The sequence below is a fragment of the Podarcis gaigeae genome (genome assembly GCF_964106915.1).
Source record: "Podarcis gaigeae genome assembly, chromosome: 1".
In the NCBI taxonomy this organism is placed as follows: Eukaryota; Metazoa; Chordata; class Lepidosauria; order Squamata; family Lacertidae; genus Podarcis; species Podarcis gaigeae.
In genome coordinates, this window is record NC_139678.1 from 38,985,638 (window position 1) to 39,012,252 (window position 26,615).

At 42.0% G+C, this 26,615-nt stretch overlaps 1 protein-coding gene across 5 annotated transcripts in view; it reads right to left on the reverse strand.

The window, feature by feature from the left end:
* DPH6 (diphthamine biosynthesis 6) overlaps positions 1–26,615 on the reverse strand; it is a 248,238-nt gene that overhangs the window by 133,714 nt on the left and 87,909 nt on the right. For 4 of the 5 annotated variants that reach the window (XM_083743446.1, XM_083743447.1, XM_083743444.1 and 1 more), the window contains exons 8-10: positions 24,308–24,395; positions 5,292–5,436; positions 1,429–1,560 (exon numbers count right to left, since the gene is read on the reverse strand). In XM_083743446.1, coding sequence (XP_083599572.1) covers positions 1,429–1,560; positions 5,292–5,436; positions 24,308–24,395 — 365 coding nt within the window. The remainder of the gene's footprint in view (positions 1–1,428; positions 1,561–5,291; positions 5,437–24,307; positions 24,396–26,615) is intronic. The other variant, XM_083743445.1, reaches the window with a different exon arrangement.

Genomic DNA, 26,615 nt, shown 5'->3' on the forward strand with positions numbered 1-26,615 from the left:
ACGTATAATATTTGGATTGGCTGGAGTCCATGGAAATATAACAAGCAGCAAGCAAACGTGATAGAGCCCCATTGCTTACATTTACATGTTATGCCGAAAAGATTTATGCAGAACTTTGCTGCCTTTACCTACAAGCCTGATTACAGCCTCCTTGCTGATTTCCAGGCTGTTAAGAACTAGCTTAAGGGTCCTTTAGAAAGCATGATGCCTTTTGGCTTTCAAAATTGCTAGCGCTTCTTTATCATTCTGTATTCAGTCATGAACTCAGCTGCACAAGCCAAATGTTAAGATTTTATGAGCTAATACATCAAAAGTATCCGTGAACAAGAATACAAACTTGCCCATTGCCGCCTCAGAGAGCAATTTCCATTTTTATGAATGAAAAAGATGCCTGCATAAACATTTCTTTATTTAAAAGTGTAAAATGAGGAAAGATGCAGAACAAAATGGAAGCATTTTGTTTTATATGTCAATATCTTGTAAGGGTTTGATACTAAGAAATCCAGCTACTACGATTCCCAAGATAGCAATTCTTTCCTTGCATTAAGTACATAAACGAGATTTAAAGCCACTGACCTAATCCTGGATGCCAAAATGTACCACAGCCACAGCTTTCTGGAGAACTCAATTTAAAATTATGGTGATAAAGGCAGTTTAGCAAGCAGAAAGCATACACAACACAGAGTGCATACAGCAAAATATAAAAGTATGAAAACAAATCCCACTGTCTTTTACAAATGACACAATGAACAGCGGAGAGCCTGATTGCAAATGATTTTAAACGTGTTCACATATACTGACGCAATTCTGCAAACACCTGCTGCCAAGCCTTTTTCATAATGAGCAATCCTGAGATAGCTAACCAAACAAATCTGTAAACAATAGAACTAATCAACCAATTTTTTAAAAGAAAGAATTGATTAATCAATGCATTTCAAAACAATTTGATTAGAATTTGTAGCAGATATGAGAGACAGTCATCCGTTCTCCTAAGCACATTCCTGCATCCTTCTTCAATTCTGGCAGTGGGGAGAATAGCAAAAGAGACTGAAAAGTCCCAGGATAGTGAACTAGGTGACCAAAGATTTGAGTGACCTGGCATGCTCAGATAGGGAGCGGCCAGAGGCCTAGATTCTTTGAGGAAACAAGACCCTTTCTTCTCTCTGGAAAGTCTGCTGCTTAGATCTATCTTGTTTACAAACAGCTGGCCCCACCCACTCATAGCAAAACAGATTGCATACTCTCTATAGCGCCTCCTTTGCTGCTGCTTAAGAGAGCCTGCAATGTAGAAACAATTGGTCTTTTAAATTTGCATTCAAACCATTACATCAACTCATCACCCCAATTATTGATAAGAAGTTGCAGTGCTAATTAAAGCAGATGTATTCTGCATGTTACATTGTATTATTTAAATCCCTAATAAACCACCTAGGAGAGACGAAAAGACATTCTTAGCCGATTCTTGCACGCTTCCTCCTTCCGATGCATTTAGGAGAGCACTGAAGCCTGTTAGCCACTGGTAGCCCTGCGGAGACTTCACTGAGGTTTCAAGCGTCTTATCTGTAAAAATGTAAGTTTTAAAAGATGAGGTTGTAATGACAAATGCTTTAGCCTTATTTAGTCGTTCCTACAAAAACAAGCTACAAGACTTGCTACTTTAAGGTTTTTACAACAAAAGCAGCCCTACATTCCCAATGCAATACTTATGAGCCCTTGAAAGATAAAAAGTGGATTATCACTTTTATGATGTCCAAATGTATATTTTATGATGTATAAAGCAATTCACAAACCAAACAGTATACTCATATCCCTTTTTACTAGGAACTAACACCCAGCAAACATACTTAGGATTGATATACATATACAACACACTATTCTATTTATTTCAACCCAAAAGAATTGTCCAAATGAATAAATATCACACTATTTTAGGATGTTAAAGGTAAAGGTAAAGGGACCCCTGACCAATAGGTCCAGTCGTGACCCACTCTGGGATTGCGGCGCTCATCTCACTTTATTGGCCAAGGGAGCCGGCGTACAGCTTCCGGGTCATGTGGCCAGCATGACTAAGCTGCTTCTGGTGAACCAGAGCAGCGCACGGAAACGCCATTTACCTTCCTGCCGGATCGGTACATATTTATCTGCTTGCACTTGGACGTGCTTTCGAACTGATAGGTTGGCAGGAGCAGGGGCCGAGCAACAAGAGCTCACCCCCATCGCAGGGATTCAAACCGCCGACCTTCTGATCGGCAAGTCCTAGGCTCTGTGGTTTAATCCACAGCACCACCCGCGTCCCTCATTTTAGGATGTTACCATTTCCTAAATCATACTGCTATACTATTTGCATGGTGTGTATATATTTAAGTTCAGGTTCAACTGTCAAACACACCATTACATACAAATGAATAAAGCCTATGAACTGGTTTTACATCAAACATAGAAAGCTCCCTTTCACAGTGTCAGACTATTGGCCCATCTAGCTCTGCACTGTCTACACTGATTGGCAGTAGCTCTTGAGGGTTTCAGGCAGATACGTCTTTCCCAGCCCAGCCAAGGACTGAACCTGGGATGTTTTGCATGCAAAGTATGTGCTCGACCACTGAGTTAAGACCCTTCCAACAAGCAAAGAAGTGATCCAATTAAAGGTTTGGAGCCAACTGAGCCCTGGAATGAATGGAAAACACTTTGGTTCCTTGTACGTCTCTGATTGCAACCTTCAATGGTAAGTCATGCCACAGTGACACATTCCAGGCATTCTGGAGGCTGCTCTGACCCTCAGGGCAGTTTTTCACAGAGGCATAGAGGGCTGCAACAGGGAAAATGAAGCTGTAAAACTGGATAATCAGAACTCCACTCCAAGATATTAGGGTCCAAGCCACAGCATCACTTGAGCTCTGAAAGTGCAGCTTCCTCCCGATTGAAGTGCAGAGTGTTTGCAGACAAGGACATTTGCAGGGAAACCAAAATGCTTGTTTACAAAGCTATTGCACTACCAACCTTACTGTATGCTTGTGAAACACAGACCACTTATAAATGCCATCTCCACCTCCTTGAAAGATTCCATCAATGATGTCTCCAAAAAATTGTACACATCACTTGGGAAGACAGGTGAACTAATGCCAGTGTAGTAGAAGAAGCATAGATCACCAGTGTCGAAGTGATGATTCTTCAACATTGACTTTGTTGGACTGGTCATGTTGTGCAGATGCCTGATTTTCGTCTTCCAAAGCAACTACTCTATTCCAAACTTAAAAATGGTAAGCGTAATGCCGGTGGGTCAACAAAAGAGGTTTGAAGACTCCCTCAAAGCAAATCTTAAAAAATGTAGTATAAACACCAACAACTGGGAAACACTGGCCTGCAAGCGCTCCAATTGGAGAGCAGTCTTTACCAAAGGTGTCGTGGGTTTGAAGACATTCAAACTCAGGATGAAAGGGAGAAATGTGCTAAGAGGAAGACACGCTTGGCAAACCCTCACTGTGATCAACTCCCACCCGGAAACCTATGTCCCTGTTGTAGAAGGACGTGTAGATCCAGAATTGGCCTCCACAGTCAAAACCGTGTTATGGAAGACAATCTTACTCAGGTACGAGTGATCACCAAAGAAAAAGAAGCAGCATTAACTTTTGTGCCTGCAAATCCTTACACATCCATCCATGACATATGATGGCCATGCAGGCTGTAAAATTGCGCAAATATTTAGGATTAAGTCTTCAAATTATTCATTAGCAACTCAACGTATTGAATGTGAAGTGGGCTATTTGCAGAAGGTGGTGCATGAGATTCTGAATCAGAAGTATGGACTTGAAGTATGTTACAACGAAAAACAAGAGCCCTGAACAGATCTGTTCCATTTCCCCAAGCATTACTCTATTACTCTTCCGTGCAGTACTTTATTGAAACAAATAGGACTTCTCAGAATAGAGTGCCTTTTTGTGGGATGGAGCTCTAATTCATGCAGATAAATAAGAGCTGCAGCCCTATAGCTCAAATTTAAAGAGGCATGGGCACATCATCTGGGAGGAGATCAACATTGGAAAGCTATAATAGTTATTAACACTAATGGGAATTATATGTATAAATCTCCCATGCATGCAGGAGAGAGTCATTAGAGTCCAAGAGTGAAAGCCTTGAACTTCCTTCTAAGAAAAATGCTGACATCCCTAATAAGATTCTGAAGGTAGGATGAAGGAAAACAAGAAGTCAAAAGACCTCTACTGCCATTCCCAAGTTAGTAAAACAACAACAACAACACACCAAAAACCAAAACATTCTGTTGGTATTGTTAAAAATAAAACCTGCACTCACTTTATGATAAAACTACTTTACTAATTTACTCACTAATGCCAGGCCATTGGTGTATCATCCACATTGCACTGCAAACAGTCACTGTAATTATTTTTGCATTTAAAATGCAATGTAATTACGCAGTCTTAGAATTCATTTACTTCTGACCTCACTGCTAACATTTCTCTCTCTCTGCCTTCCATATACCTGCCAACTTATGATAGCATTCCAAGCATTTGCAAAGTGTTTTCTGGTCCACAAAAGTTTATGCCGCAATATATTTGTTAGTCACTATTTGTTTTTTATTGATTACATGCATATACTGGCCATGCAATTGAGTTACCTTTGTTTACAGACCATTAAAAATACAAAATACACAAAATGTAAATGATAAACATTCAAACCAGTTGTAAATAAATCAAGAAGGCCATAACCAACACAAAACCAGTAACTGAAAACAATTGAAACACAACATGAAACTAGTAAGGGGAATAACTTAGTGCAGAGACCCAGAAACACTAAAATAGATGTAGCATTATAATTAAGAACATAAGAAGGGCTTGGTGGATCAGGCTAATGGCTCTCACAGTGACTGGACAATTACCTGTTGGAAACCGCAAGCAGGATTCGAGATCAAGAGCACGCTCTTTTCCTGTGGTTTCCAGCAACTTGTATTCAGAAGCACAACTGCCTCCAAATGTGGAGGCAGTGCATATAGCCACTGTGGTTAGCAGCCATCAATAGCCCTCTCCTCCATTAAAATGAAAAGGCCTGAAATAATGAAAAGCTATTCACCTGGCACCTAAAAAACCACAGACTGGGCACCAGGCAAGTCTCTGCAGGGTGGATATTCCACCACCAATAAAAATCCCTTCCTTGGTTGCCAGGAAAGTATTTAAGGTGCTACTAGGCTTTTTGTTGGTTCTGATGCTACACACTAACATGACTATCCCTTAAGGAAATTGTATGTATCCTTAATGACTGAGGAGAAGCAGAAAACTCACTGGACTTCACAGAAGTAGGTCCAGAAGTGTCCCAGATGATGCAAGCGGCTTCCTTCCGCTCATCTGACGTGGGCCGTGTGTTTTCTTCAAACTGCTTTTCACAAGAACAGCTCACAGCCAGGGCTTTGCTCAGAGGTTGCACCTGCTTGAAATAAATATGGCAGCACACATTACGTCAAAAGGCGAAGCCCTTGGACAAGCAAATCATCTCGAGGTAAAAGGAATGGAGAGCATTTTATTTCATTTTAGAGCAAGATGTGGAGGCAAGATGTTAATGCCTGTAACTGAGACTGAGTTTCCACATATAGTTGCTAACACTTAAGTCCCCAGGAGATCAATGAGATTTGCACACATAAAACTGGATTGCAACCTTGGCGAACAGTGCAACGTAATGATTTAATTTACTTAGTACAATTAACAGAGAATCATTATATAGATAAAGCAATGCAAATCAATAGTACACATGGGAACATTCGTCATGTTCATGGTAATGGAGACAAGAAAGCAACCTTAAATGCAACCTTAAAAGACTCAAACTGCAGGTCTGTTTAATCTAAAATACAAAGCTGTTTTGTGAAGTGACCAAAACAAGAAGCCGCCTCTGTCTGCTCCTCTTCTTCTAGTGTGACTCAGGCTTCTTTCCCTCATTCTGAGGAAGTGCTGCTAGCATGATTCGGAACTTCACAACCTAACGAGTTATCCAGTACACAATACCGAAATTTACAGCATGGGTGGGGGAAATATAGATCATAGTCCACTAGCAAATATATAGTGACCTGCACAGTACCTGATAGATGCTAGTTATTTCTACAAAGAATGATGGACTAGATGGATCTCCAATCCAGAATGGCACATGCTCTGAAATAAGGATACATATTTGGATTGAGGGTCTACAGTTCACCAAACAGCTTATTATATCTGAGAGATAAAGAACGACCATTCTTTTTACAATTATTTTTGCCTGATCATTAAGTGCAGAAGCCTAAAAAAACACGCAAGACCTCAAGTGCACCCAAAGTAGACTTTTATGTCTGAATTGCTTTAAAAACATATTGCTGTTTTTACAGATTGTTTAATGAAAACTGAGGACTAGACTGAAAGACAGCGACTTCCTTAAGGATCTGTATCAGAACTTGGGTTACTGAACCTTTTGCTGTTTTGCCCAAGTCCCTACCCGGTATGTCCACACTGGCTTTCCAAACTAAACAAGCAGAACTCTAACTTTCATTCTAGCGGGGTTGTAGGCGTTTTGTAATGTCAGGATAAAAACCCAAATTAGAGAAAGTGAACAGTTTTTGGTCCTGTAGGCTGTAGTATTTGGGACAAGTGGCCATGCTCCCTTTATAAAAACTAAGGACTAAATTGCTCCAGCAGCATAGGAAATCCATCAGTGTCACTGCTGCCACCCGTGGAAATCTCTCGAACAGCATTAGGCCTAAGAATCCTCATCAACTTTGGCATGTCTGTGCCAACACAGGTAGAGCTGCCAGATCCTCTGTACTCATTGCTCTCCTTCCAAGAACAAGGTCATTTTTTTCTTTCCCTTAAGAGACTTGCACACAAAGCAGGTCATGTGCAGAATGCCCATTAACAGTCTACTCCCCCCCCCCAATAAAATATTTGTGTTTCTACCAGCACAGGACTAAGCAAATGCTTACAATGCCCTGACAATATGAAATGAATTCTTACATTCTCTCTTCAGGCCCTCAGCATTGTACAAAACGCTTCTGAGAAGTATTTCCTAATGAAGATTTATTATAGAAGGCCATGATTCGCCAATCATTTGCCCCCTCACTAGTGCGGGAACAGAGTCATATCTTGCCATAGCCCTCTTAATTTCCATTCACTTTCTGCCAAAACAGAAAAATACAATGCACTGTAGATGGTTCCCTTATATCCACACCTTTGGGTAAAATGGAGAGATGTGGTTGCAGGCACGCTGAGGATTGGGTCCCTGTAAACTTCTTGGAATAATGAACGTGATTTTGCTACATGCCTCAAGTTTCATGTACACCTTAAAAAGAACAACCATAATTAGCAGCCGCAGTGTCTAACTTGTCAGAGATCTTCATTTCCTTGGCAGAGGAGGCTTGTTGTTACAAAAATCTAAAACTGACAGCGTTTCTCCCACTGAGCAGTTCTCTCAGAATAGAACAGAGCATAAAACTCTGAAGTTAGAAGGAAAAGGCTCTGATAATCTCTTTGCTTCTTGTTTTCTGCCTTGATCAGTTCTCCTGTTAAAACAACATTTGAGGGAGACCACATGCAGCTTCGTGCACTGTGAACAGACATATGAGATAGATATTACTTGGGTGGGGAATAGACTTGCCATATCAAGTAGAGAACGAGTGAAAGATTTCTCTGTCTTTCAAAGGAAAGAAAGAAACGTGTGTGTGTGTGGCTTGTCGATGTGTGTAGCTGCATTCATTTTTTAAAGGAGAAAATGATGGGTTCATCTTTTGCCTGTTCCAGAAGAAAAGCATATAATGTCACACCTTTCCAAGCAAAAGAGTTTCAAGATCAGTAAAGGCGTATTTTCAGTTGGCACATATATGCCATTTATGAGCTCCCCTATGAAGATGGTTATGGTGATATGAGAAATGCACAAACATCTCAAGAGTGTTAAGTACATTAAGAAAAATATCCCAGGCTGCCTGGAATCTTTCACTGATAGCACATGGCTCAAGGTCATGGTTTTAAACTACCTTGTGGAAACAGATGCAAATCCCCATTTCTTTTCTTTTTAAAAGCTTTTTACAAAGTGGTATTTAAAAGTTCATTTTGATCCAATGGGGATTAAGAGAATATTTCATGCTTTGAGAAGCTGGGTGGACTTGTTTTAAGGAAAGATAAATCAAGTCTTATATGCTTCTTTAGTCCATAAGACTTGTTTGTGTTTGCCAGGAACATTTTCTCCTATTACCACCAGGCATGCACACGCATGCATATATATATATATATATATATATATATATATATATATATATATGAACATGCATGTATATCTATATTTATTAAACTGAAAGATATGCTTTGCAATTTACATAGAAATATTTTTTTCTGAATTAATTAAATGTTAATGAATCACATCTCCATCTTGAGATACACAATTAAGCACAACTTGCATATCAGAGGCCTTGACTCCAAGAGAAACCTCAGAAAATTATGTCTCTTCAAAGGTAATTCCCACCTCCCTATTTCTGCAGTTGCTCAAATAAGAAAAGGGGGGGTCCAATACAATCCATTTTCTGACCATTATTTTGTGTTGTGCTTTTTTAAGCCTGGCCATGAAAATTTGCAGATTTCAAGTCACAATTTTTTGGTGCGGCAGGATAGCGCAACCAATACAGCAAGAGACTCTTAATCTCAGGGTTGTGGGTTTGTGTCCTACGTTGGACAAAAAGATTTCTGCACTGCAGAAGGTTGAACTAAAAAACTGACCCTCGCGGTCCCTTCCAACTTGACAATTCTATGATCCGCGCAAAGAGAATGAAATGAGATAAGAATTCAATGTCAGTCTTGGATATTTGAAAGTAGAGCTGAAAGAGGATGGGCATTTGTATAGCTGTGGCTTTTACCACCCTCAAAAACTACCCTCCCTTCCAGCAATTTTGGAGAACTATCCTGAGAAGGGCAAATATGTTCACCCATTCAAAATTTACATAGGGACACTACTTTCCCTCTCCTTGGCTGTGTTGGGATACTGCCAGGGAGATAAAGTCCATCTGAGCCCCCAAGCCGGCTGCCGGACGATCCATCGACCTCCCGTAGATACAGTATCAGCAATTAGCGACACGAAGCCTAAGAAATAGCTTGCCACATTCTTGGGCTGGTGCACACTCTATCAGCAGAATTCACACAGCAAAAGTTGAACTCAGGAGGGTATCATTTAGAATGTTTATTCAGTGTTGGTCAGAACACAGAACAAACATGACTGCCTGCTAGCGTGTTCTGGCGCAGAGAGAGAAAAGGAAAGCAATAGCAAACATAAACATCCTGAGAAACAGGAAATAAGCAGACTCTGTGACTCACAAGCCTGCTCTCTCTTAAGGTGGAACGGAAATATCCTAACAGGCTGCACCATGTTATGATGCCATCATATTAATAACACAATCTCTGACTGGATGTGATCACTTGAAGAGCTGATCACCTTGAAAGAACAGGCCCCAAAGCAGCAGCAGAAGAACTTAAGATTTCACATTAATTCAGCTCCTGAACCATTTGTTGCCATGTGTGTCTTTGTGCATTATGTGTTTTTACAGGAATGTGATAAAAGCGTAAAGCAAAGCTTATGTTTGGTACCAGTTCATGTCCTTTCAGGGAACGTAGGCCCTAATGATCAGCCATAGATTATTGACAGCAGGCATTATGAAATAGTTATCCTCGCAGCAGGGATTCTTTTTTAACTAAATAACCTTGATATTTCACTTGACAGAGCTAATTATGTGATTTCCCTCCTATTCTAGCACATAAGACTATGCCATAAATATTCCCAACAAAATTACATGGTTCCCCCTCCCCCATACTATTTACTTCAAAAATTAAAATCTTACAACAGGAATTCTATAGTTATATTCCTTGAGCAATAAGTGCTCCCCCCCAAAAGCAAGCAAAGGGGAATCAATCTGTAATTAAGGCCTACAGAGATTACAACAATATAAAGTGTGAAAAGCAGCAGTGACATAATACTTACACAAATGACTATGATTTGAAGGCTTCCTAAATGCACAGCTTTTGCTGCTTTTAGACAGCAATTTTGATGTGGCTTATTTCCAACTCAGGTAACAGAACTTTTTTATTATTGCTTCAGTTAAACACTGGTATTTTGTTTGCTAAATCATATCAGAATGGTCCATATAATTGTCCCATCACCAGACGGTAAGCAAGCAAAGAGGGCTGTATGATTACCTGAACTAAGAGAGATCTGAGGGAAATGGACTACAAGGTCCCCTCCAACTCCAAGTCAATGTTTTTATGTTGTTTTATTGTGTTTCAGAAATGTAAGTCACTCCTGGAATTTTATTGAAGGGCAGGGTATAAATCTTTTTTTGAAAAAGAATTACTCTATGTAAAATTGCCATATATGAAACCGCTTGTGGTGTCCAAGAAATAGAAGCACAATATAACTTTTGTAAAAGAGAAGGATGAAGAGGTTTTATATTCAAGGCATATCATATCAAATTCTTACAGGAAAAAGTAAAATATTAATGAAGCTACACTTCATACAACAGTGCCCTTGTTTTCCAGTGAAGAGGAAACTGAGGCCTCCATGGACAACTATGAATGTTAGGTGACAAATAATGTTATTAAGAGTTTATAATATACCTATAAAACAAAGCACATTTGACATGCCAATATCTATACTTTTAAAAAGGTATTAGACGCATAAAATGTGCAGGAAAAATAACATTCTTAAGTTTTTAATAAAGAAAGAGTAGAGGAATCTTTTCCATTATTATGCAAAAATGCATCTTGAAGTTGTGCGGTAATGTATTAAACCAGAACAGTGAATAAAATGTTATTCTCCCTGAGGCACAAGGGTTCATTGTGCTGCCAGAAACAATATAAAACAAATTTCCAGTGAGCCTTTGTAGTTAAACATTAAGAGATTTAGCTAAAGAAAATGCATTACAGAACAGCAGAAGAGAGCAGGAGCTGATTATTATACTAAGGCATGCTAGCCCAAACTGTGGAGTGATTATAAAATATTCAATTGAAAGAATGTAAAATTAACACCTGCGAAACATAACTAAGGAGAATGACATGTTTGAACACTGAACTCAACATGCAATGCACTCAACAAATACCATTCTTGTTTAATCTGGTCAGCCCAGATATGACTTCTATTAGAATTATTATGAATTATGACAATGGATTCCAGTGACCGGGGGTTTCTATGTGCTCTGGTCTACCCTTCCATACGCCCAGGCCTACCTTTTGTAAATCGTCCTACACTATCCTTATGCTTATGTTTTCTTTACGGCTTTGAAAATTTTTGAGACTGCATAGGTCCTTGGTACATTGTCCATCATATAGCTTACCTACCTAACATCACCATGACAGCCAGTGAGATAAAAAGTTCTTTGTGCACTGAAGATTATCCAACATAATAAATAACGGGAGAAAAAGGAACATCATACTAGATTTTTGCAGGGCAACAGCCGTAGCTCACGAAACTCAACCCCTATCAATGCTCTAAATTGACATAGGAGCAGAGCCCATCTGAACAGGGAAGCATCGCTCATCAGGGAATGAGAGGGTGTCCCAAAGGTTCGGTAATTATGTCACAGCCACTTATGGAAGCTCACATTTCCCAAGAGGAAAGGAGCTCACCAAGAGAAACCAGGAACATGGGGAAGTATCCAACTAAACAGATCTGCCAGCCCAAGTGCAACTGAACATACCCTCCCTCTTCTCTCCCCACAGGCCCCCTAAATATACTGTGGATTTTCCCTCGCCCCTCCAGAACAGATTTAGGGAGTTCTATAGCACAGCAACGAATGCTTGTGCTAGCAGAACTGTTTAGCTGAATACCACCCAAGCTTTTTGCTCCCAATCTGGTGTTGGTAGAGACCGGGGTGGGGGAGGTTTACAAGGCCTGAATATGACCCACCAGCTGATTTCTTATAGTAAAGATAGGTTGTTGATCTGTTTCCCATGTAACAAACATTAGCAGGGATGTGCCTGCATTCTATGTGAATGGGAAGGGTATCTTTAAAAAGCCATATATATATATAGCAAGCAGGTACTATCATACACTATTGTATACTGCTTATTACATGACAGGTTTTGCATGGATTAACTTCACTACGAGTTTGAATCTGAAGGAGAATATGTGTTGCTGTGGAAGATGGCAAAGGTAAGTCCTATCTCACTAACCTTTTACGCTCCAAAATTCAGAGTTCTGTGAGAGTGTCAGTAAGCATGTGGGCAGGAATGATCCAGGAAATTCTACCGAAAGGTTTCTAAATAAACTTGGCACAAATGGAATAAGAGGATAGATAATCTTGTGGATCGGTATGTGGTTAAAGAACATGGAGCAAAGAGAGGAATACACAGACAATACCCACAATGAAGGGTTATAAAAAGTGTCTCCTAAAAAAAATTGTATTGGGATGAACGCTTTCTAAATAATTTACAGCATGTCTGGAGTTAAAAGATGAACAGTGTAGTAGCTGGGTTTGCAGATGTACAAACGCTTACAAAGATCTCTGAATGGATCTCTACAAACTGGATAAATTGAGGACAAATTGGCGAATGCTATTCAGTGTAAGTCAGTGTAAAACCAAGCACACTGGGACAAAAGAAATTCTTCACTTCACATATATACTGGCAGGATTGGAGCTGGTTGTGACTAATGAGGAAAAGATCTTGGGGTCATTTGGTGAGCTCAATTAAAATGTCGACTCAATGAGGAAGCTGTGGAAAAAAAGAGGGGATTCCATGGTGGGGATCATTAGGAAAGGGATGGAAAATATAACTGTCAATAACTGCATGTATGTAAACCCATGGTGTGACTATACTTCGGAAACTGGGTAGTCCTGATTGCTGCATCTCAAAAATTGCACAGCTTAAAAAGCTGCCAAAAAAGAAGAAGAAGCAACCAAAATAGTCAGGGGGCTGCAGCAACTCTCCTATGTGGAAAGGTTATAATGTATGGGACTTTTTTAGTTCAGATATAAAGCAAAAGAGAATACTAATGAGCTTTAAAACATGTACGTGTGGAGAAAGTGGGTAGAGAGAAATCCCCCCCTCACACTGAATGGTGAAGATTCAGGACACACCAAAAGGTTGGGCTTCTTCACATTGTGCATAGAAAAACAATGGAATTTGATACTGCAAGCTATAATGTTGGCTACCCACGTAAATGGCTTTAAAAGTGGCTTTGACAATTTTTCATGGAGGATAAATTTATCAATTGGTACTAGTCATGAAACCATGACTAGTTGGTACTATCAGTTGGTACTAGTCATGAACTGGTATTCATGTATCTGAATACCAGTTGCTATGGGACAACAGTGGAAGAGTGTTACTGCTCTCATGTCCTGTTTGTGGGCTTCTCATAAGCTTCTGAGAGAACAGGATACTAGACAAGATGAACCTCTGGTCTGATCAAGAAGGGCTCTTCTTAAGTCTCCCACACGCCCCATAAAAGATTTCAAAACAATTGGAAGCACTTGAGGATGATACGGCACGCAGTGAAGGGAGAACTGGTGGGAATTGGGATTTTCTTCTAATTTTAGCAATTTAGAAAAAGAAATCATTTATATATCAATTTCGGCTGTAATCCTACTTATGCCTACTTATCTGGCAGCAAGCTGCAATGAACTCAATAGGATTTGCTGACATGGATATACAGTACTACAAAGCTACACAAACCAACATTCTCTGAATCAACATTTTAAAGATATTAACCCACTTCAGGGTGCAAACCACAGCCCCAATGTCCCCATGTGCACCAACACTGTATACTCCACTCTGACCTTATCTCAATGAACAGAAAAACATCCCATGGAATTCTAAGCACTTTCACACAAAGCCGGAGGGCGTGGATCATGGGATGTTGGGGTAGCATGTGCAGTACCACACGGAAATCTCCTGTTCAAGAAATATGTTTCTTTTGTGAGGCAGCCATTTTCTTTTCATTACAAAACTGAGAAGTCAAGCTATCCAAATTGCCCTCGATCTGGTGCACAATTAAGCAGGCTTAAATTCCACTGATACTACTTAGGTATGCTTAACTGTGCCTTAGAATGGGACCATGAATGTTTTACTTTTGCAAGAGTTACAATGCATTAACTGGTTGAAGGGCTTTAGAAGGATAAACACAGAAATAAGAAGTAGAAATTACTCAAGACTAAATGCTTGCCTTGCCAGTATGAATAGCTCTCTGGTCCTATGGGGTTAAAACCTTAAATCATTTGATGCATTATGCTCTTGAAAAACCAAATGCCCCTCCATAGTTACAATTTATTGAAAATGTAGCTTATTATAGTATGACAGAAAATAAATTAATCGAAAGATTTAATGCCTTTTGCCATGATTCCATCACAACACAAAACAAACTATTTTCCTCCTTAACTCTACAAGACATTAAGTATATATACCAAAATCTAAACTACAATTCCATAAATGCTAGCTCTTTAAGAATGTGACAGCTTTGTCTACAATGAATTTGAAAAATGATTTGCTATAAAACTGCTTGAAACTGTGGGGCTTTAACAAAATCTTAAACATCTACATAAGAAGGAGGAAAGAGCTTCTGAATAGATAAAAGTAAAATCTTGATTCTTATATAAAATGTTATGCATTTTAATATGATTTTTTGCCTGATTTATGTAAAGCTTTGTGTTTTTCATTTTCCCTAGCCTGTCACATTGCAGTGATGTATGGAGCATTTTAGCATCAAGTTTGCCATGAGCAATAAAGTCAGTGCCCCTAAGAAATATTAATATATTTCCACTTTCTCTCCCCTCTCCGAGAGTGTTCTCTTATTCAGCTTATTTGGTTTCACTTCACATAGCCGACTAGCATAATTTTCAGTCTCACAGTAATATTTTAAGGCTTTGCTCTGCGGGGAAAAATCCTCGTCAAACAAGGTGTGTACTAAAATGGCACATTTGAGAATGGGGAACATGGTGCTAGGAAGCAGAATTCTAAAAATAAAGAATTATGTCTCTTGTTGATGAATGTAGAGCAGTGCTTTCTAAGATAAGACCTACTATGGCATATGCCTATATACTATTGAAAAGTCAATATTTTTAAACGAAGCACAAAACCGGCTGTGATCATTAATGGTGTTTGAGTATCACGTACAAAAAACCCAAACCAAAATGTTTTGGCACAAAGAAGCATTTAACACAAAGACCGGTGAAGAACGCTAGTGGCAAACTCACTGGAAGGTCTGTAGAGACTCAATTTCCCTGCACCTAAATGCACCCTATTGTGGTTTTCACTGTTACTCCAGCAGGCTGTTTAATACTCGGGGATATTCCTCAGGAGTGGGGGGAGATGGTTGGAGGATATTTCGAGAGGGAAAATAGAGGCACAGAAGGAGTTAAGGGTCCTCTCAACCTAACAGTTGTTCATAGAAAAGTGTTCTTCCTCTAACTGGGTTTTGAGATACAAATTTCATCAATGCATGTAAAAGTGTATTGTACTTTTAATGCTTCAACTTCTGAAGCTACCACTCATTCTGTAAGACTGCTGGCTTCCTTCCAATTCACTTTCGAAAACAGCAAGCTTCCCTTAATGCCAACAATAAATGGGGTCAGTTGTATTATTAGACACTACAGCTAAGTTCTGCTCTACTGTGCCAATGAAATCTCCTGAGTTTGCAGTAAAGATCCCTGAACAGACTGTATCAGAGCACAGGATCAGTCTGTAAGCAAATTATTTGTCTCTCAACGAAAGTATTAGCAGCTTACTGTGTATCTTGGGAAGTATATATTTAGCTTCTGTGTACTATGAATCCTTGTTATATAATCCTACATTAATTGATACACAACCTGAGCATCTGAGGTGCAAAGCTTTTTGCTTCATATTTTGTTTGTGTCAATTATACCATAATAATTATAAACACATGGAACTAAATAGCCACAGTAAATATTTCTAAACAGGACACAAGACAGCATGATACCATTTCTGCTATTATTTTTCTTTCTACAGTGGATCCCATTTGTGCCATGAGAAGCTGGGGGCAGCGAGGGGAGACACCAACCCTGCAAATGTTAACATAATTTTTATTATTACTGTCTAGTTTAGCTTACAGGTGTATATATTCGCAAAGCACTTCTGGCATGGGAGCACAATGCTTCACAGGTATCATTACTGTTAGATCAATATTGCTGAAGAACATAACTTGATCACAGGAACAGAAGTTAGAAAGGACACTTTTGAGGTTCTTAACAAAACTATTGCTTCCTCATTTCATCGTTTTAGTTTATATCTCCAACTCCTTGAAAGATTCCATCAACGGTGTCTCCGGAAAATTTTACACATCATGTAGGGAGACAGGTGAACTAATGCCAGTGTACCAGAAGAAGCAAAGATCACAAGTGTCAAAGCAATGGTTCTTCAATATTGACTTCGTTGGACTGGTCATGTTGTGCGGATGTCTGATTATCGTTTTCCAAAGCAACTACTCTATTCCGAACTTAAAAATGGAAAGCGTAGTGCTGGTGGTCAACAAGAGAGGTTTAAAGACTCTCTCAAGGCAAATCTAAAAAAATGTAACATAAACACTAACAACCTTTACCAAAGGTGTCATGGACTGTGGAGATGCTCAAACACAGGAAGATGGAGGCACGTTTGGCAAACCCTCACTGTGATCAACTCCTGCTCTGAAAACTATGTCTCCACTGTGGAAGGACGCGTGGATCCAGAATTAAGACCGTGTTCACGGACAACAATATTACTCATTTACGGGAGATTGCCAAGAAGAAGCTATACTCTGGCAATTTTTAAGAAGTTGTGACTTAAACAGTGTGTTTTATACAATGCTAGCCTATTTTTTTTGGTACTTTTTAAAAATGAAGTATAAAATATGCACAAAGATAACACAAGTCAAAATGCCATTCCACAGCCAATGAAATTGTATATCTTACAAGTTGAGTCACCCAGCTCAAGACTAAAGGTATTAATAGAATATAGAATAAAGTTGTCAGGGAACTGCCATCGGAGGGACAGGTGGTGGAGAGGCTCCAGGAGAATAGGAGAGACTCTACAGCAGAAGAAGGAACCAGTAGGGGGAGAGCAGGAGTTCCAGCGGAAAGGGAATCGGGGGAGAGGCTCTGGGATACTTCTAGTGAGAGCAGTGAGGAGGTAACAAGACCCCCTTTAGCAACCCCCACCCCTCGCCGGAAGCTGTCACGCAGAGAGTCCAGGAGGCGCATGTCCGTCAAACAACTTTTATGTTGGAGTAAGTTCCGTAGACGCCCACTGTCGGATTCTACCAGCGACTGACGGAGTCATGCTTTGGGGGCTCCGTTAGTGCCTAGGTTTGGGTGACCAGCCAAACCCCAGAGGGATCAAGCTTTTACGCACAAGCAGCTCATTATCCCATCACAGCAATCCGACAGTCTTTGAAAGCAGCTTGTGCAAGCAGAGGGCATCATGAGCGAACCAGCCGGAACCGGAGGAGCTGGAGCTGGAGCAGGTCCAAGCCTGGAAGAAAGGTACAGGGCGTTGGAGGTCCAGCTCGCGCTGCAAACGGCGAGGCTCGAGGAGAGGAGGGCTCAAGATGCGGATAAGGGAAAAACCACCCCACTTGCCAGAAAGGTGCCTGGATTGGTGCAGAAATTTGGGGGGGATCCCAGGAACTATCAAGCCTTTAGGACAGAGATGCAATATGCTCTCAATCTACTGTTTGATGACTTCCCCGATGAGAACTCTAGAGTGGCGTACGTGATTGGCCATCTAGAGGGAGGGGCGAGGGACTGGATTAGGCCCCTGATGGCAGCCAATAATGAAATCTTAAAGGACACAATGAAATTTTTTCGCGCCATGGACATGATGTTTTCCAGCGAGATTGAGCAAGGGGTTGTGCGCAGGCAGTTAATGGCGTGTAAACAGGGGAGCCGATCTGTACGTGAGTACTGGACTGAGTTCACCATGCTGATTCATAGACTGGGGTGGGACCTTGCGAGTGAACCTATTCAAATGCTGTTTGAAGAAGGGCTCTCTCCGTCAGTGAAAGATGAACTTTCCCGGGCGCCTAGGGCGGAGTCTATGGACCATCTGACTAAATCTGCGCTGTCCATAGGAGCGCGCCAGGAAGCCAGAGCTTTGGAAAAGCGGGAAGGAAAGGGGGAACGTTGGAAGGACTTCCGCATTCCGGAGATTCCGGAGCAGCCTTTCCCGCCAGCAGAGCCGATGGAACTTGGAACAGCGCGCGCGCACGCAGTTTCAAACACCAGTGAGGGGCGGAAGAAGGAGGGAAAGAGCGCCAAGAGATGTTATCTCTGCCAACAGCCAGGTCACTTTGCCAGAGTCTGTCCGCAAAGGAAGGAATGGCAAGGGATGGCAGGAACTGTTGGGGGAAAGGAGGAAGAAGAAATCAAGGAGCAAGTAAAAGCCAACGCCTGGTTGCCAACATCAGGGCACAGCAACCAGGCCAGGGAGTAGTGAATGTGCCCACGCCGGAACCTCCAAGACCAGCACTTGTGATAGAGGTGTTGCTGGAACTGGCAAACGGACACCCACTAAAGATAAAAGCGCTATTGGATTCAGGTAGTTCCTGTAATTTCATGAGTAAGGAGTTTGCAGCTGAACACCAGATACAGACTATCCCATTAAGTAAGCCTTTGCAGGTTACCACGATTGATGGGAGGGAACTGTTGGGAGGAGAAGTGAGCCAACAGACTGTACCAATGATAATGAGGGTGGCAAGACACACAGAACTGATAGCGTTTAACGTAGCCACCTTGGGAGGAGCTCCTATTATCTTGGGAATGAGCTGGCTGGCACTACACGATCCGCTAGTAGGCTGGCATCAGAGAGTGGTTTCCTTTGGATCAGCACATTGCCTAGAACACTGCAAGGAGGGAGAGGCTCAGGCAGGGGCCAGGGCCACTCTAGCAGGGATGGAAGTGATGGACAAGGGGAAGGTGCCACCACAATACGCTGACTTGATTGACGTCTTTAGCGAAAAGGAAGCAGATAAACTGCCCCCGCACAGACCCTTTGACTGTCAAATTAACTTACTCCCAAGAGCACAATTGCCAGTGGGCAAGCTGTATGCAATGTCAGACAGTGAGATGCAGGAGTTAAGGGAGTTCATTGACAAGAACCTCAAGCGAGGTTTCATCAGAGAGTCACGAGCGGTGGGGGGCAGCCCAGTGTTCTTTGTGGACAAAAAACACACGGGTAAACCCAGGCTTGTGTGTGATTTCAGGGGCCTAAATGCAGTGTCAGAACCAGTGACGTTCCCTATGCCTAGAATTGATGACATTCTGACACGGGTGAGAAAAGGGAAAATTTTTACCAAGCTGGACCTTAGAGGGGCATATAACTTGATACGTGTAAGAAAGGGGGATGAGTGGAAAACCACTATGTTCACCCCCTTGGGGGCCTTTGAGTACCTCGTTATGCCCTTCGGTCTACAGGCGGGCTCGGCCTGTTTTCAATCGTTCATGAATCACGTCCTGGGGCCATTGCTCTACAAGAACTGCGTAGCGTTCTTAGATGACGTCCTGGTATACTCAAGAGAATGAGGAGCAGCATGTGCGAGATGTAAGAGAAGTACTGAGCAAACTGCGAGAAAATCGGCTGTGGGTGAAACTGGAGAAGTGTCAGTTTCATACCAGGGAGGTGGAATTCCTGGGGTACCGGTTGTCTGACAAGGGATTGGCCATGGATCCCAGCAAGGTTCAAGCGGTACTGGAATGGAAAACACCAAAGACCAAGAAGGACGTGCAAAGATTCCTGGGCTTCGGAAACTTCTATAGGAAGTTCATCAAAAACTTTGCCCATTTAACAGCGCCCATCACGGATTGTCTTAGCAGCAAGAAAAATTTTGTTTGGACGGAAGAAGCGCAGCGGGCGTTCGAACACTTAAAGCAGGCGTTTGCGTCGGAAGAGCAACTTTTGCACGTAGATCTACAACAACCAATGAGGGTGGAGACTGACGCGTCAGACCGAGCGGTGGGGGCCGTGCTTCTCCAGCTGGGAAAAGATACGTCCGAATGGAGACCATGTGCGTTCTTCTCGCGGAAGTTGAACAAATCCGAGAGGAACTACACAGTATACGACCGAGAACTGCTCGCCATTCATGAAGCATTCCGGAGATGGCGCCACTTGCTGATTGGGGCGCAGCACAAGGTTCAAGTCCGAACTGACCACAAAAATCTGGAATACTGGAGAACAGCACGAGTGAGATGGGCCCAGGAGTTCTCCAAATTCCACTTTGAGATTCGTTACGTGCCAGGCTCCGAGAACGTGAGGGCGGACGCTCTCTCCAGGAAACCTGAGTACTTAGAGGGGGAGGGAGCGCCTGAGGCAAGGCATGTAATCCCTGAAGACCGCTGGGTGTGTGGGGCGGCATTGGTGGGGCAGAGGGAACTGATAGAGGGTACTGAGAATGATGAATACGCCCAAGAGAAATTCAGAGAACTCAGGAGGACAGAGGAGAACACAGGGGGGGTTTGAAGAAAAGAACAGGGCGTTGTATTACAAAGGGGCACTGTACATACCAGATGGGGAACTGAGGGGCAGAGTACTCAAGCAGTTGCATGACAGCCCCACAGCGGGGCATTTTGGACAGCACAAAACCATGTGGTTGGTTACCAGAGAGTTTTGGTGGCCCAAGGTGAGGGAGGACGTACGGGAATATGTCAGGGGTTGCGACAGGTGCCAGCGAGCGAAAGGGGAGAGGGTGGCGCCAGCGGGGCTATTACAACCCTTACCCACACCAGAAAGGCCATGGGAGGCAGTATCCATAGATTTTATGACGGACCTGCCAAAATCCAAGGGCAAAACAGCTGTCATGGTGGTGGTAGATCTATTAACTAAGATGTGTCATTTTATAGCCTGTTCCCATGCGGTCACCGCGGAGGAAACCGCCAAGTTATTTGTAGAGCATATTTTCAGGTTGCATGGCGCCCCCTTGAGGGTGGTCAGCGACAGAGGGAAACAGTTTACTTCCAGGTTCTGGAGGAAACTTATGAGCTTACTGCACGTGGAACTCAATTTCTCAACTGCCCGGCACCCAGAAACAAATGGGCAAGCGGAAAGGGCAAACGGGATTTTACAACAATACCTGAGGTGTTATGTAAAAGACAGAGAAAATGATTGGGTAGATAAGTTACCTCTGGCAGAATTTGCCTACAACAACGCGGAAAACGTGTCCACAGGGATGAGTCCTTTTCTGGCAAATTATGGGTGTCATCCCTGGGCATTTCCAGGAGAAGGAGGGGAGAGGTGGAGCGTGCCAGCGGCGGAACACTTTTTTGAAGAGATGGAAGCGATCCACTGTCAGCTTCAACTTAACTTAAAGAAAGCCAAGGAGGAATATAAGAAACAAGCAGACAGAAATAGGAGGGAAGGTGAAACTATAAGGGTGGGAAACCGGGTGTGGCTATCCACCCAAGGACTACCGTTCAAGGGAGGGAGTAAGAAATTGAGACCCAAAAGATTGGGACCCTTTGAGGTCATACAGCAGGTCAACCCAGTAACATTCAAACTCAGACTGCCCAGTCACATGAAATTGCACCCAGTATTTCACAGGTCATTACTGTCGCCGTACCGAGAGGGATGTGAGTGGGGGGAGCGTGAGAGAGAGGTCACCCAAACGCCCGTGATAGAAGAGAGAGAACGCGACATGAACGTGGCAGGAATCATTGATTCCAGGTGGAAGGGGAATCAGGTGGAATATCTGGTAGAATGGGAGGGGGAAGTTGAGTCGGAAAACACTTGGGTACCAGCAGAGTTAGTCAAGGACGAGGTTTTAATAGAAACATTTCATCAGCGTTTCCCAAAAAAACCGCAACCCGTGGCACGATTTAGAAGGGAACACTTTGGGACCACCGATGAGGAAGGGGAGTTTGAAGGGTTCCCAGAGTCAGGGGTGGGTGAGGAAGCCGACTCTGACGAAGAAGAGGAAGACGAGGAGAGAGACGGTACGCCGTGGTTAGAAGTGTTTGAATCCTCGGACGACAAGGAGAGTTCCTTCCGGGGCTTTCCGCCCTCACCGCCAGTGGGAGAGGAGGCGGGGGGGTGAAGGGGGCCCTGGGGGGGAGGTGGATGTCAGGGAACTGCCATCGGAGGGACAGGTGGTGGAGAGGCTCCAGGAGAATAGGAGAGACTCTACAGCAGAAGAAGGAACCAGTAGGGGGAGAGCAGGAGTTCCAGCGGAAAGGGAATCGGGGGAGAGGCTCTGGGATACTTCTAGTGAGAACAGTGAGGAGGTAACAAGACCCCCTTTAGCAACCCCCACCCCTCGCCGGAAGCTGTCACGCAGAGAGTCCAGGAGGCGCATGTCCGTCAAACAACTTTTATGTTGGAGTAAGTTCTGTAGACGCCCACTGTCGGATTCTACCAGCGACTGACGGAGTCATGCTTTGGGGGCTCCGTTAGTGCCTAGGTTTGGGTGACCAGCCAAACCCCAGAGGGATCAAGCTTTTACGCACAAGCAGCTCATTATCCCATCACAAAAGTCTTGCAACTTTTCTGATGAAAGAGAATATACATGGTTTGTATGACAATTGGAAAATATACATTTTCTATATTACATAAAAGTTTTCAGAAGATTCCATGCTTGATGTGTTAATTTTTCAGCTACTGAAAGACTGCAATTCCATAAATTAAGATTTAAACCATTCAGTGTTTTCCACTGTTTCATTATTGATGGTCATGTAGCTGCTTTTAAGAAAACTAAGAGTTCTTTCAATTTTAGATTTAGGTTTGATTGTTCAAAGAGTGTTAATAAATACAATCATAGGGCAGGGGAAGCCTACCTTTTCCTTGAACACTGCAGTAATTTTCTTGCATACCTCCTATCAAAACAGAGACAAATGGACAGACCCACCAGAGATCTATGTGCCTGAACACCACAATCACAAACGTTTGGCTGATTTTCTGTCATAGGTTTCACATGGGTCCTATACTACCTGTGCCTTGTTTTTAAAGTATTTTCTGTAATATAAGCTGAAACAGGCCGTATTGAATGAATTTATTATTTCAGTCACAGACCAATTCCAGCTTACATACAAAATCAGGGAAGTCATGAAACACAATAGGGATACATTTAAATTAGCAATTTGGTATAATAGGGACAGTAGATATAGCAGCAATTAAAATATATAAATTAGAGAACAGGCCATATTGTTTTAGAGAACCATATTATCTAACAATTGGGTATTGTTTATTTTTTACTTAAATCCCTCTCCCATAAAGTTTTCAAGCCAGCTAAGAGTTCCTGTTGAAATGTTTTATTCTTTGTTGTATGTTTTTGAGACTTATGCCTTAAAAATGTACAAAAAGACCAATCACAAATGGGTTTTTTCAGTGTGTCTGTGTTTGGGTGATCCCTTTGTGAAAATCCTTGTCAGATTCAGACTTCCATCAATAATTTGTTAGTACTCTTTGAGAGGCTGTATCCCCCGATACCTTTAAAAAGCGCCTTAAAGACCTACTGTTTCACTGCTGCATTTAAGGGCTATGTGTTGCTGAGTATTGTCATTTTGTGCTGTTTGAAATGTAATGAAATGGTTGGTTTTGTTGGGTTTCAAAATTGTGTTATGATTTTTGGTGTGTGTGTGTGTGTGTGTGTGTGTGTGTGTGTATATATATATATATATATATATATATATATAGTGACCCACTTTGTGAAACATGTGTTTGAAAAGAGGTCCATGCATTTCTCAAATAATTAAAAAGGCAATTAGATGGCAGTGGATCATCAGGATCAGCATGATGTCTGTATGATGTCTGTATGATGTCTCGGAGCATGGGTTTAGAACATAACAGTTTGGGCCTAATGCATCTCTATTGTCACTACAGACCAAGGGTGGAAAGTCTGTGGTCCTCCATATATTGTTGGACTGCAACTTCCATCAGCCCCAGCCAGCATGGCCAATGCTCAGGGATGATGACAGCTATAGACTAGCAACACCTGGAGAGCTTGAGGTTCCCCATCCATCATCTGCAAGGTAATCCAGAAGTAGTGCCTAAATTATACACACTAAATATGAACAACAAGAGCACAGACAGATTCTAGACAACTGTCCAACTAATGTTTCTCTGTCTTCTCTTGGAGGCTCATCAACTTTGAAATGCTGAAATACCATTACATTTGGGGTGTATTGTGGTGGCCAGGATTTAAATTGGTAAGGAGTGGAGCTTTAGCAGTATTACCTTATATCTGTTGTTCCCGTCCCCCCCCCCCATCCCATTTGGACATTTTGTGTGTCTGTTTTTAAATCACTGTTATCTGCTCTGAGTCTCGGTAATGAGACAGAACAGATTTAAAAATAAATATTATTAATATAAGTATATTAAAACTGGAATCCGGTACTTGCCTTATCTTCTAAGTGCAATTTTAATAGTCGAAGATAAGCCACAGGTGCAAATGCATCCGCTGAATGCACAACAACTTCTGATAAATCCCTGTAATAACAGAATCATAAACATTTATTTCAGATTACACTGAACATTTCAACAATTAGGTTCTCTTTTTTTAAGCATTAGTGGTCAACCATGGGACAGAGGACAGATAAAATCATATTGTATGATTATGGCCCTATCTGCACATTCAAATCAGTATTAAACAGGCTTGCAAGGATCATGACACAGATCTTGTGTCATGACTAAAGTTCCACTCAGATGTGAACTTCTAACAACATATGTAACTTGTCCTAATATCAGCCTCTGTTTCTGTAGACTGGAAAGCACCCAATATGACAATGGTTTCTAGAGAAAGGTTCCAGAGGGAATCTGGGAAACTCCAGGCCAGTTAACATAATGCATATTTCGGAAAAATAGTAGACAGCATTATTAAGGACAGAATTGCCAAGCACAGGGGAAAACAAGCAATGCAGAACCAGAACCAGAATGGCTGATGATACCAGCATTTTTTGTAAGAGTAATTTAATAATCAGTTGTAGAATGTGTTACCTAGAGAGGCCCGCCTATCCACTCTGCTACTCTCATACAAAGAGCAGCAAAAATAAAATAAATAAATAAAATAAATAAAATAAAGCTTTTTAAGAGGCAGTGAAGTTGTCATTCTTACTAGTCTGGTTTTGTTCTCAATGTGGCTGCACTTCATTATTGTTTTATTGCCTTGATTCTTACCTCAGCAGAGATATAAAACTACTTGTAATAAAAAAATAAATATCCTGGAATCACTTAAAAATACAAGTATCATAAAAGAAGAGGTGTTTTGTTTTATTTTGTTCATATCCCACCTTTTTCCACCACAGAGCCCAAGGTGGCATACATGTGATTCCCAGGTAGTCTCCCATGCAGGCACTGACCCAACTCACACCTGCTTAGCTTTGGCAAGGCAAGTCTCATATGCCTCCAGGCCTATCTTTCTATCTATCTAGCCATTTTTATTTAATATTTCACATAGAAATAACCAATGCATTCTAAAATTGCTTCTAAAAGCCACAAAATATAAAGGTCTTTAGCACAAAAAGAAGGTGAGCACCAGATATCATGGAGACAACCTTTTATGACTGGGGCACCAACATGAAGAAGGCCATAACCACCCACCCCAACTGAGATGGAAGGCAGGGAGATGGTCAATGCCTTTGAAGCATTACATCATGTATCTAGTTGGCTTCAAAGGCATTGGTGAATAGAAGCACTCTTTCCTTAAAGGTAAAGGTACCCCTGCCCATACGGGCCAGTCTTGCCAGACTCTGGGGTTGTGCGCCCATCTCACTCAAGAGGCCAGGGGCCAGCGCTGTCCGGAGACACTTCCGGGTCACGTGGCCAGCGTGACATCGCTGCTCTGGCGAGCCAGAGCTGCACACGGAAACGCCGTTTACCTTCCCGCTAGAAAGCGGTCCCTATTTATCTACTTGCACCCGAGGGTGCTTTCGAACTGCTAGGTTGGCAGGCGCTGGGACCGAGCAACGGGAGCGCACCCCGCCGCGGGGATTCGAACCGTCGACCTTTCGATCGGCAAGCCCTAGGCACTGAGGCTTTTACCCACAGCGCCACCCGCGTCCCTACTCTTTCCTTAGGGAGATATTAATCTGGGAGAAAATGGGAGAGTGGCACTGGAATTTGTGGTTGAATCAAAATTTGATCTGAAGTATTTCGTCTCACACTGTTTGCCACTATACTATAATAAACTTTACACAAAGGATCTAGGAAACCTGTATATGCTCTTACTGCTTACAACATGCTAGCCTGTGCCTGACCTTATTGTTTTGCAGATCCTCATGTGGAAGCATAATTATTATATAAATGCACCCTCAAGGGTACTTTCAGCTGGCACAGATTCAGTTCAGATCAATTCTGTTTATTGGAAGGGTAGCTTTCACGCCTGAAATATTCCAAGTAATACAATCTTCAAACCATTTTGCCCAAGTGTAGCCAACTGGGGTACTCCCAAGTGAGTTGTTTGGATATTGTAATCAAATTACCCCCTTCACTGAGATTATTGGTCTAAAAGTGGTGTGGAGCAGACACTGATACTGTTTTATTAGAAAATCTGTAAACTCAGATGAAAGAGGGATAATAGCAGTCAAAATATCTCCTATAATAGATGCAGGCTAAGTTATTTACCATAATTGCACTGACAAATCTACATAAGGATAAATAAATTTCCCATACCTCTATACATACATTTTAAGAATTTATGGCAAAGAAATA